This window comes from Cygnus atratus, chromosome 18 (assembly GCF_013377495.2).
Source record: "Cygnus atratus isolate AKBS03 ecotype Queensland, Australia chromosome 18, CAtr_DNAZoo_HiC_assembly, whole genome shotgun sequence".
In the NCBI taxonomy this organism is placed as follows: domain Eukaryota; kingdom Metazoa; phylum Chordata; class Aves; order Anseriformes; family Anatidae; genus Cygnus; species Cygnus atratus.
The window spans coordinates 9,427,577-9,440,653 of NC_066379.1; the positions used below are offsets into that span (position 1 = coordinate 9,427,577).

The 13,077-nt window shown below is 37.7% G+C and overlaps 1 protein-coding gene across 1 annotated transcript in view; it reads right to left on the reverse strand.

Moving 5' to 3' along the window:
- The window catches only part of PITPNC1 (phosphatidylinositol transfer protein cytoplasmic 1), a 91,188-nt gene that overhangs the window by 33,911 nt on the left and 44,200 nt on the right, over window positions 1-13,077 (reverse strand). The window contains exons 4-5 of the mRNA XM_035558781.2: window positions 8,110-8,198; window positions 7,718-7,725 (exon numbers count right to left, since the gene is read on the reverse strand). Coding sequence (XP_035414674.1) covers window positions 7,718-7,725; window positions 8,110-8,198 — 97 coding nt within the window. The remainder of the gene's footprint in view (window positions 1-7,717; window positions 7,726-8,109; window positions 8,199-13,077) is intronic.

The following is a 13,077-nucleotide window of genomic DNA, read 5'->3' on the forward strand; positions in this document are numbered from 1 at the left end:
ACTAAAGTTTAATTTTCTTTGTGAAACAAGCAAAATCAACACACCCAAAACAAAATCCAGTCACTGATAAAATGGAAGCAGTGGATGCACTAGTGGAAGGGCCATCAAGACTATAATGCTTAAGCAGATTGCCTATCTAGGTTGGAGCTTTGGGAGTGTGCAAACTTTTATGTAATACAGTCTGAGTCTGATCCAAAGCATGGGAAATTTTGAGTAAAGCCAAGTGACAGATTTCTCTTTTACCTTGCAATCTAAAAACCAAACCAACCAAACAAAAAGAACCCTACTATTTTCAACCACTGTCTACAGTTTACCAGCACTGAGTCAGATCACAATACTTTGAAATGCAGCCATTTTATATATTGAACTTAAGGCTGTATTAGGCTGCCTGTAGCAGTTCAGCAAGCCACTGCTTGAATCTAGTTGTTGTTTCCTGTAACCCTGAATCTAAACTGTCAAAAAAGATCTTCTAGTCTGGTATTTCAAAAGAAAAACGTGAAGAAAACACTAAGGATCCTCAGAGTACCACAGAAAAATTAAGTGCCATTCACCTCAAGCCACCTCATTAGAAAGTAGGAAGCCATTTTTTTGCACAAAGCTATCAAAAGTCAACCTTCCTGTTTGTTAGTGGAAAGGTGAGGACTATAACAATCTAATTTGAGATTGTAGATGGTAACTTGAATTTACCTCCAAATGAAAGCTAAAATTCAACAAAAAGTACTGGATTGCAAATATAGCTCTCGAAAAGTGAACTGACTGGCAACCACTGTTTCAGCAGCTGTGGGGGGTCTCACTGGCTTTCAAGAACACTTAGCAGGGTCCAAATTTCTGAGCATTTCACAGAATGTGTCTCATGATTCATCAGCTGCACTCTGACTAATTGGCAGAGGGCTCTGGCAGAACCAGAAAACTGTTTATGCATCATTCAAAAGACTTTATTACTCATGCAAAAAGTACTTTTTTTTTTCTACTTGAGTGGCTGCATATTTACTTAGCCAGGGATTAAAAGTGTTATGCAACAGTCAGAATCAAACTTGGGAGCGAGTGGTAGGTAATAAACCTGTTAGCAGGTTTTTTTTCAGAGCACCACTCCCTTTCTGCTGTGCCTCCCTGGGGCGTGTGTTCTTCCAGCACAAACCTGGCAGCGATCGATACGCTGAGCATGCACTGGAACGCACAGGACACCGTTTCTAATTTTCCATTTCATTATCTCTACAGCTTGCAAGGTGCCTCTTTGGAAAAAAACAAACAGCGGCAAATTGAATCTTTAATTTAAAATTAGGCTTGAATTCTAGAGAGTAGTCCTAGTGTCTTCAAGGTCCCAGGGTCTTCAATAAGGTTGCTTTGAGTAAAACTTTCAAAGAAGGCGTCTTGTATTGTCACCTCCAGATGTTTTTAGATGTGTTATAAACTCCTTAAAAAATATTACAATCCAGTACACCTGTGACACTCAGAAGACAAATAAGAAAAATATCTTGGGTGCTTTTTTCCTCTTCGTGTGTGTGTGTGTGTGTGTGTCTGTTTTAAACTTCCTGCATTTGGGATCCTTGTTGGAAGCACCAGGAGAGGATTAAAGCTCAGGAGAGTAAGCAGTGAAACAACCCTGAGTCTGTACTTGTAATTACCACACATAAGCAGGGGTATTTCCAGATTAAAATAAAGTCAAATGAAAGCAGCACACGGCAAACACATACTGCAATTGGATTTTCAATTCACTACAGCTAGCCTCTTGAAAAATGAAAGGCCTATTTTTAGGTGGTGATTGATTAGCGTTGCCATAGCAATAAGAAACTCTTACAAGAACAGGGTACAACCTAAGTGTGCCAAAACACTTGCCAAAGCCTTAAAGAGACAGTCAAACACATATGGTGTTTTGCAAGCAGTTCAGGCAGAAGACTGTAAAAATAACCCTTGCATAGTAACTACATCCGAGGTGGCTGAAGGAATTCCTGTGGTTGCCAGTGAATACACTGGACAGCAGGGAACTCAGAAAGGTTTCTTTGTCCTCTCTAACCTGTTTCGTGTGAGAGCTATTTCACTATTTCACCATTTTTGCTGGTTTCATTTTCCATTCGGTTTCTGTTCCTAGAACTGAACTGCAAGGTACCTCAGCACTGCATTTCACTTCTCCTGCTCCTGGTGAATATTAACCCACAATCCTTGGAAGATATTTTTATACTGTAAAAATTAATGCCTTTTTTTTTTTTTTTTTTTTTTAAGCTGCAGAAGTATATCCCTCTAAATCTTAACATAAAAGCTTGGGGAAGCAGACATTGCAATGTTAAGGGTTCTCTCTGATCTCCCACCACTTTTCAGGCTGTTTTTTAAGGTCACATTTACATTAGGTTGGACCACACAACAGCGCCTTACGGTGCCATCTCCTTGGAGCAATCTGAAGCACACAGTAAGTGAAGAGCTAAAGAACACAGTGACTGCTACAATGAGGTGGGACTGGCCAAGCAGAATTAATTAGTATTTTTTAAATATGAGATCTTTTAGATACCACATCCTTTGAATTCAAAAATTTTGTGTGCTGTTTTGGAAGTCAGTTGGTAACAGCATTTCTTCATTGAAGATCAAAAACTAGGAAAGCCGAACAGAGTCCCTACTGCTTAACAGCTGGAGGGGAAGCGGGGACTAACAGGGAGTGGAGGGTGCCCCGCAGGAATGCCCAGCGCTGCAAGGGCCAAGGCAGGAAAGCAGGCAGTCATGCACACAACAACCTCAAAGGAACAGGAGGCCTTTATAAATGAGAAGGATGGACGGAAGGGGAGCAATGGTGTCACATGGAGGTTGCCAGTGCCTCTAGCATCTCCTCCATACATGGCCACAGTAACCTGTTTCCTGAGAAAGAATGGAAGTGAGAAACTGTGTGTGCAAGTGAAAATGGCAGTCCCCTGAACCAGGGAGGGGTTTGGATTGCTTTATAATAAGCCAGTGGTGGAAAAAAGGAATTGTTCCAGGCAGTTTGATTTATTCTGTGAAGAAATGGATGATTTAATGGGCTTAAACTATTAAATAAGAATACAAGATTGTTGCTTTCTAAAAATATATTATTTAATTATTGTAATACTGCAGAGTTCCTTCCCTCTGCTAGAATCGCTCAAGCAATCAAATCTGTGTTTTACTAGGATAATGTCACTGGTTAGCCTGTAGTCTCAGTTTTTGAGGGGATGGTGGGTTAGGTAAGGGAGAAAAGAGAAGGAATCGTGGTAATAGCTTTGCATTAGGCTCCAATCCTGTAATCCAGACCCTGCTGCATTTTTGATGCAGATCCTTCATACACTCAGCTGGAGAAAAGTTTGTGCACTGGAGACAAGCCTGATGTGCTGCATCCAGATTTCAAGCAGTGGTAATCAGATAAAGAGAACACATGAAAAAAAAAAACAAAAACCACCACCAACCAACCAACCCTTCAAATTCTTTGCAGTGTTTATCTGAGGCATTTTTTTTCTTTCCCCCAAGTCATTTGATTATAAAAATAACAATTACAAAAACATTCCTTCCAGATAATTTACTTCACAGATAAACTGGCAGCTAAGTGAAGCACATAACATGCCTGTTCTCAAAAGTAATCAGAAAACAGCAGGTCAATAATGGAGCATTTAGCAACTATCACTCTGGGGCCATGACACATAGCAGTCAAAATGATTATATTTGCCTCAGTCATTTGCTGTAGAAGAATTAATGTCACTTTGATATATCATCAAAGGAATCATTGTCTCCTGTTTTCTGTTCCATAACTGTTTTTCATAAATATTCTGAATTTATGTCCTATTCGTAACTCAATTTGAACCATAGGCAGGTTGAAAGAACTCTCTTCCTGCAGAGAGTAAAACATGCCATCTTTAGTCTCCATCTTGTTTTATATATTCACAATTCTGAAACTAATAGTTGTCATGGATTATGCATGACCTTAATAGGATAAAATTATCCAGCTGTTTTTAAATTTCGGCCCCAGAATTGAAATATTGCTAACAACACTGGAACTGTTTAGATCAGGCAGCAAAACTATTTGAAGTTATCCAAAGCAAACACTCAAACTGCATCGTCTTAAATTCTGTTGGTATTTTCCCTTTCTCTGTTCTCCTTCCTCTCTTTGTTCAGAATCTCAACTGTCACTTGAAGAGGTCAAATGGATACGTGCTGCTTATTGTCTAACAATAGACAATTGTTATTAACAATAATAATTATTAACAATATAAATTAACAATAACAATAGATGTAGGTACTGAAACTTAGTTCTATGCAATCCCTTTTCATTTAGTTTGCAACAGAGACAGGTTTGCTTTCTAGTTAATTATTTCTAATCTAGCTGGACAACCTCAGAAAGAAATGAGTCTCCTGAGAGTTCAGTCATTCTTGTCCACACATCTAAAAATAGCATAAATATTTTGCACATTTGTAGAAGGTACGTATTTGCAAATGCAATAATTGGCATGTAAGGGTTTGTTGAGAGCAGCAAGGCATCTTTTCTCCATCCTCCAAGTGGAAAAGCTTCCAGTCAGAAACTAGCAAAGGAATTCTTTCTAAAAGCCAGCAGCTAGGAGCACCCAATCCCCCAAAGCATGTATAGCTTGACAGTAGGCACCCACCAGGGCCCAAATTTCCTGATTGCTCATAGGGCAGAGCCTTAGAGGTTACTTCTGTAGCTCTTCCTTTCGGCTGTACCTCAAATACAGCGTCACAAATTTATGAACTTAGCATCAACCTAATTACAACATTAAATTAACTTGTAAGTAAAAATTAAACATTTGTTTTAGCAAGCTTTCTAATCAGGTTTCTAATTACAAGATCAAAACCAAAGTGACTCCCCTTCTAAGTTTAAGAGTCAGATTAATAATTAGACTTCCTCATTTAAAGTCCCAGCCACTAAAACAAGACTTTGAACATTAAAGCAGTACGTTATTCTCTAAATGGTACCCCCACCTCTGGATGACTTCTTTTGGCTTCAGCTTTGAAAGGAATTGTTCTCCTACTTCCTCCTCCTTTTCAACATCAGCAGGAAGCCAGCAACGATTAGCTCAAGGTTTGATGCAGCATTTTGTGGGACATTACCCGTGTCTCACCTTCCTGATAGGAAGTCTTTTGTATTGCAGTTTTAATGAGATCGTCCTCCGCAAACAGCACAGTATTCATTTTTAAATGCTCTCCTTGCATTAGAATATTTCACATACTACACACCAGAATGCATCACTTGTACAATCATTCTGTTAAGTTCATTATCTTAAGTGTGTCATTTGCTTTACACATTATTAACACAGCTGTAGACCAAGCAGTCATATCCTGCTGTTTGCTGTCAAATTTAGGGGCTTGCTGTGCAACGGATACCATTCTTTAAAGCAGATGTAATAGCTGGACCCAGATTTTAGACAACAAACATCACAACACTCTAATTTCCATTTGTTTTCATGCATCCAATCACTCCTGGCTTTTCACACTACCATTGCAGAGAAAAGTATTCCAGAAATTATCCTCAATGCCTGCTGAACTTTTTTTCTTATAATGTCATGCAATTTCAGGCCCTTGACAAGGCCAAATTTATGAAATCTGTACTATTTCACAGGCAAAACATATTTGTGAAACTAGCCTATATTGAACCACCGAAGTCTAGTGCATGTGTTTGCATCCAATTTCTCAACAGCCTTCATATTTTACAACTGAAAGCCCTTAAGCCTTTCAGCAAGCTTCAGTCTGTCATTCACATCCTCTTCTAAATAACTAATGCACGTTGAAATAACACTACTGAGCCTTTAAGATCCTTGCTCTTTATTTAGAGTGGAACTTCAGACATCAGGAAAGGTATGATTTTTCCTTTCCAGCAGTATCGAGTACTTGACTTGATAAGATTGCTTTATTTATCCAATTGTTGGCCAACCTTCAGAATCAGTTTTCCTTGAAATGAGGCTCAACTTAATTCTTTGGATGTCCCGCAGACCCTCTAGAGAGGATTTAGTATTTTAGGAAAAGGGTTTCCGAACTATCTTGCATATTCTGGGGAATATCTCAGCTGGCTTATGCTTTCTTTCAGAATTCTCTAATAAATATAGATCAAAATTTAGATAAATATTCCAGACAAGCATTGGAATTATTCCCAATGGTATATTTAACATTTTTGTTCTAGATTCAACGGTTTGAGGCAAAGACACTATCTCTATTTTCCCTTGAATACTATTTCATAGTCTACCAGTTCCATTAAAATATACTTTAAGGAAACTGCATTTCGGTCAGAAATCTAATCTCATCCCAGTATTTCCAGTTCTGTTTCGTAGTACCCGAACTCCCATAGGCAGTTACAATGTCACTAAGAGACTGTTTTGCCTACATTCTGCATTTGTAGACCAATTTTTCTTTACAAGTCTACTTAATCCTACTCTTGAACATCTCTTTAGGTGTATCCCTTCTACACACTTTCACTGAAATGTGTTCCAGATGTTGTTTCGTCGGTTTAGGTAAAGATCACCTCCCGATTCAAATTCTTTGAGAATCACTCTTTGGTTTCGATAATGTATTGCATTTCAAATTCAGACAAATTTTTAACTGCTACCACTCCCACTTGTCTCTTTCAGTTAAAGAAAAAAATTCACATTCAAAAATTGTCTCTATCACCTAAAGAAAAAAAAAGTACAACAGAGTAACAGTCATCAACGTGACATAGTACAACATCTTCCAGTCTAAAATTAAACTTGCTACCATAGTTTTAAACTCGTAATTACTATAAGCTCGGATAGGCCTTACTGAAGACATCTGACAAAAATAGTTGAGAATCTGTCCCCTAACTACTATGGTCCATGATTGCATGTGTGTTTTTTTTTTCTGATTATCAAATTAATTTTACACATGAAACAAGGCAGAATATGTAATAAGTATCTGCAGTACATATTGAAAGCCACAGTTCAGTACTTTGGGTTTTCAAACTTGTCATCACATTTTCAACTCTAAGCCTTCAGCTTTTGGATCTGAACCTTCAAATCCCTTTGTTTTGTCTCTTTCGCATTTATCACACAAAATCTTTCTCCTGTCCGTATTCTTTACTGGTTTTAAAAAACTGCACAAACATTCTGAACACTGCAGAGCTAACAAAAACAATGGATTATGTTTTATCTGTAACCAGAAACTCAATCTAAATCAAGGCAGAAGTCCTTTCGCCTGGAATTTCCTTACCATCTCCGCCTCATCTTCTAAAGGCTGCTGAAAATTTACTGTATATTACTGAGGCCAGTACATTTAAAACAATTTTTCTCATGATTTATGTGCTATATTTTGCCTTAGCTCTGCTAGAGGGAATAGCTGATTTTTCTGGGCACCAGGCCCAGATTATGTTTAATTTTGTCTACGGATCATACAGTTTCCCAGATACTATACCAGAGATGAACATTTTATAAGTTAATAAAACAATAAATAAAATAAAGCATGTTCTCATGTCTCCAAGTAGTAACTGGAACCTTAAAAGCCTTGCTCTGTTTTATAGAAGCTTTTCTATATTACTGTTAGTGACTAAAAATTTTTCAAATTATTCTCAAATGATAAAAAGTAAGGTAAATAATTTATAGGAAACAGTTCAGATTTAACGTTTGATTTCTTAAACAAATAGCTAAAATAAGTTCCACTATCAAAGGCATTATGTATTAGTTGTATTACTGAGGATTCAGTTTGGCTTCCAGTACTATAGTTCTTACAATCATATTGTATTTTTAGAATGAAAAGAAAAACTTACTGTGTATTCTGATTTCCAATTGTTTCCAATTGTCCATTTGTAAAAAAAAAAAAGAATGGTGAGGGAAAAGAAAAAAAAAGAAATGTCAATAAAACAACAATGCAAGATTCTTACAGTAAACATACATTAATCAACAGAAAAACTTCTGTCAGATAATCTGCTGAATTTTATTTGACTAATGTCTATGGGACAATAGAGGGTACAAGTCCGCACAGAATCTAAGCATCTGATGTTTTCTTTGCAAGAAAGAAATCACACAGATAGAAGATTCCAGTTTTTAACTAGCCATAGTCTATAATCTTTGTATCCGTCACTCAATATGTAACTTAGAGCTTCTGAAGGTAAGCTGAACTATCCAAAAAGTACACGTTATTAATCATGTTATTCCTTACCTGTGATTGTATAAGGATAATAATTCCATGCCTTCTCTGTAACATAAAATATTTTGGGAACAACTGCTCTAGCCCAGCTGGGTAGTTTGCTGAAAATAAAAAGAAAATAAGATTAGAATATGTTGTAATGTACGAGTACTGTAGAAAAGAAGATACTTCCAAACATGCTTATAATCTGTGTTTCACAGGGCACAGTAATAAGTAGACTTCACATTTTCATCAGATGTTCATTCTTTCTTGGATTTCTCTACGAGCCTACGTGACACTACGACAATTTGTTCCCCTCTCAGAACAAGCAATATGGTGCCAGCATAATGACCCCTGATGAGATCTAACTTGAGGTACCAATGCAGGTTTCAAGAATTTTCCTCCAGCCTTCGGTCACGGAGGACTCAGCAGGTTAGACCTTGCGAAGTGTGTCCGTGTCACAGTACCCTTAGCCACAGGGAGGCACTCTTTAATAAGAGTGACTAATGGTGCCGGTCCATTTCCATCTTGACTCCATTATTTGTTCTTACAGACTGTTTCTTCTTCCTCCACAGTCTTTGCTGGCACACAAACCCTTATGTTCAACTCACTTCGTGTACACTTTTTCCCCACGCTGCCAACACCAACTCTCAACTATGAAGCTTTTATGTTAAAATTAACAAATCACTCAGAACACCTTTGTGACACTGGCAGGTGGTATCAGTCCCGTTTTGCTGATGGGGAACGCAAACCACAAGAGTGAAGAGAATTAATGGAACTGATATCATAACTCAGAGCTCAATCTGTCAAGAGATCTTATCAATGCAGTGGTACTACAGCAGAAGAATAAGAAATAAAAGACATGGAGATGGATGCAGCACATAGAAAGATCATTAAAGGGTAATTAAATAATACTCTGGAAATTCAGGAGCATTTTATTTACCATGCATCTTGGGTGTCTCATTTCCAGAACTCTGGTCACTTAGGGTACCCAGTAATTGACGAACAAACATGCACTTTAAAGAGAAGGCAAGTTCAAGCAAATACACCATCCAAGCCTTTCCTAATGACATCAATTACGATCGCTTAACCTGTCAGTAACAAAGATCCAGCACTAGCCACTCAAAGAAAGGCAGACCACTGGAGACCGCAAATCTCATTTTACTTCAGGGACTCAATTAAAATTGTGTTAGTCTGGCGATGTGTCGAGAGATCACCCAGGCTAAGACTGAACCTTTACTGAACTAAAGCAGACGCTTTCAAACCTCAGTTTTCCATCTGTAAATGTTTCAAACAGTTATGCTCAGATAACCGTGTGTGCTGAAAGTAAAATAACTTTCCATGTTAGCAAACTTCTGGGGAAAATACAGAGTTCGGATCATTAAGGTTTATTTAACCATGATCTAGCTACGCATAAATATTGTATTTGTCCAGAGGCGATATGCAGACGTTAGCACATTATCTAAAGATTCAAAGTCAAGTGCATTGACTTTTGCTCTTTGATGACATTGCTCAAAACCACATTTTCTTTCTTCTCTACAGTCTTTTCAGCAGCATTTTAAATACTGCATAATAGGCTTCATTGTACCAGGTCTTTTGGTTATTTTGTCAGTCTTTTGTCAGTATTTTTTTATGACCATCACTCTGCTAATTCCCTTATCCCTGCTAAACTTCACTCTAATTCCTAAATAATAAATTCAGACTTTCAACTTTCTGGAAACAATGCTCCAGCAGGAATGGAGAGGCAGTAAACAATTCTGAATAGAACTAAGGCAGACACTGACACTAGACAATTTTATTAGTAAGGTCTTTGTTAATATACAGCCACTCATTTTGTACTTTTAAATTTTTTACTTTATTTTGGTGGCACAGGTATCCATAGATCACATTCTCATTGTTTATTTCTTCCTCCCCCAGATGAAGTTCAGTCTTTCAGCACATAGAAATTGCTTCTTAAAGGCATTCCAGACAAACACATTGTAAGAATTAAAATATTAGCAGGCACGAAAAGATAAATGAAAATAATGCATAAATCTTTCCAAGAAACCATCACTGAAATATAAAAGTACAGATTTCCTCATTGGAAATCAAAAAAACACTAGGAGCATTATGGCTACAGAAGCTTTTGGCTGTGAAATTGTGATGCTTTTAGCTCTGAAACTGCAGCTTGCTGCTTGTCTTGAACAATAGTGGAGGCATAAATACCACAAATATTGCTAAACCTATGTAGGCACTGAAGATAGTATCTCATTTATTGTTCATGAGCATGTTGCAAAGCACAGAGGACAACGACTATGATTGTGTGCAGCTGCCCAAACCCCTATGTTGCTGGTCTCTTCGGAGGGATACTCCTTCACAACTTAGGGCAGACTGGTGTGAGAAGGTGTCCTGTGCTGAATGGCTGTAAAAATAAATCAGACCACCTGAAAAATACTGAGGCAAAACTTTAAAGACCAATTGCTTGCAAATCATTTAAGATGTGCAGCAGTATAAGAATGGGATATTTGGGCCAAGATTAGCTGCGCAAGCAGAAAAGGATGCCTGTTCCTGCCAATTCAAAGCCAAAACCACCAAGCTAATATGCAGTTTGTGCATCTTTTCATCCCTGAATTTAACCATGACAAGAAAAGTAATTTAATTTACACTAATGACTGGAAAAGAAAAGTAGGGAATAAAGGAAATCAAAGATTATTAACACCGGAAGGAAAGACGTGGGGAAAATTGTATGTTCTGATACCTAATATCTGTGCTACTTTTCTCAGTGGGGCTGGGGTAGATTTGGCAAAGCGTTGCAGAACGTTCTCCAGTTCTGCATTCCCTGAGTCCTCCTTGCCTTATTGACCTTGATACTGTTCTGGGGTTCTTTCATGAAAGCATCATGCAGTGTTCAATATCTCTTGTGGGAAAGGCTGTTATCCAGTCTGATGAAGTAGCAGGAAAGCTACAACAACTCATATTTTCTATTGGACTTGTTTCCCAGAAAGCACTTTTGGTTGGACTTCTGTAGCACAAGGGCAATTGTAGCAGGAAGGGCAGGTAACACCTTATCTTTGAATGCATTGTGTTAGCCTTGTAAAAACAAAGATTTTTTTTTTATTTTTATTTTTTAGCTAGGGATCCCCAAAATGGCTATTTAAATAGTGTAGTTTTATGCTGTAACCATGATGGATACTGCTTCAAGAAGCAGCAGTGTGGCTATTTGTAGCTGTACACGTAGCTCTCATCTACAGAGGCATTACAGCAATGGTAATACAGTGAAATAAGTACTTGACAGAAGCTCCTATACAGTGGTACAGGAAGCGGTTTAACTCAAATACCATAAACTCACGCTTAACAAAGGCTCTTGTAAGGTAGTCCCTTATGAAGGGACTGAGTTTGGAGTCAAGCAATGAGGTGTTACAAGGTCTTATCTGTAAATCATCACCAACTGGATCAATCCTAGTCCCTCCAAAATCAAGGGCCATTCTACCAGTCTGAAAACAATTAAAGCATCCCTCTAAACACAGAGGAAACCCACTGGATTTCCTCATTAAAAAAAAATAAAACCGAAACCACAACCGTTATAAATTCAAACTTAAGTTTCTGCTAAACCACAGGGTCATAGAAGCATATAGAGGTTTCTATTTTACTAATACAGACCTGAAATAAATGGAAAAATCAAGACTTTCCAAAACAAGTTTTAATTTTAAACTCTTTTGCAGTTATCTGATGGGGGGGGGGGAAGTGAGCTTTATGCAGCTTGTTTATATGTAGTTGCATAGAAGTTATTAGAAGTTATTACTTCTGATTGTTCATTTAATAACACATTTTTAAAATCATAAATAGACTATGCTTAGATCTCATAGGAGTGTGCAGTAAGGAGAAAACACGGACTGTCCTTGAAAGATATGCATAATGACAAAACATAATTGCGTTTGCTATCTTAGGACACAGAGAGTCTCAAAGAGAGCACGCGAGGCACAGAGTTGTCTATCTCTACATTCAGCTACCGAACAGGACTGGTACAGGAGGAAGAGGTGCCTAACTATCATTAAACCTGACTTCAAACATCCATAGTAGCTTTAGGTGAATTTCCCAAGTTTCTGAAGGCACATGAATCGTCTTTGTCTATGTTCAGACCCATCTTTGGGTCTGAGATCCTTTGGTCCATTGCCTGCCCTACCAGAAGCAGTATGCTTCCCAGGTACGTCTTATTCTGACTTACTCTAAAGTGGTGATTCTGAGCATGATCTTCAGTGCCTAATGCCTTACTTCTTCATAATAGGAAGGAAAGAAATATCCAGAAACATAAACAAAATTTCTGGGAGCTCTACAACAAGAACAAATTTATTGATTTTTACTGTCTTATACATAGCCTGTGAGAAAAAAAGAATTACAATCACAGTAATATTGAATGCTGGCAAAATATATTATCAGACTGTATGTGTGTAAGAGCGCAATGTTACTGGTGATTCAATTTAGCCTGAGTTAAGGTTAGATATGTCAGGATTGCAATGGAGGAGTAACTTGCAATGTAGAAGCAAGAGCTATAGTGTTCCTGTGCCCACAATGAAAGGCTGCAGAGCATAAAAAGTGTAATAAAAATGAGGCAGGCCAAGGGGAATAAAAGAACATCAGAAAAGCAGCAATATTCAATTAGATCAGCAGTAATACAAGTGGCAACAGATTGAGCAATATGTTTCACAGGATGCAGACATATATATTTAAATAAATATAAATATAAAAAAACTCAGTCCTTTGAGTGTGGAGACATTGATCCTCAGCAGTATAATTTCACCATAGGAAGAGACACATATTTCACTTTAAGAAATGATGGAACTTTTGTGGAAACAAAAGCAATTTTTTTTCCCCATCGTGTCTTCAGGCCTGTCATTTTAGTACAGAAGTTCATCATTGTGCAAGACTAATGCTAATTCATAATGTCAATTCACTTTGCTGTGGCAAACCTTTTGTCACCAAAAATGGGGTTCTGGCTTTGCAAAAATATTATAAAATGAGAAA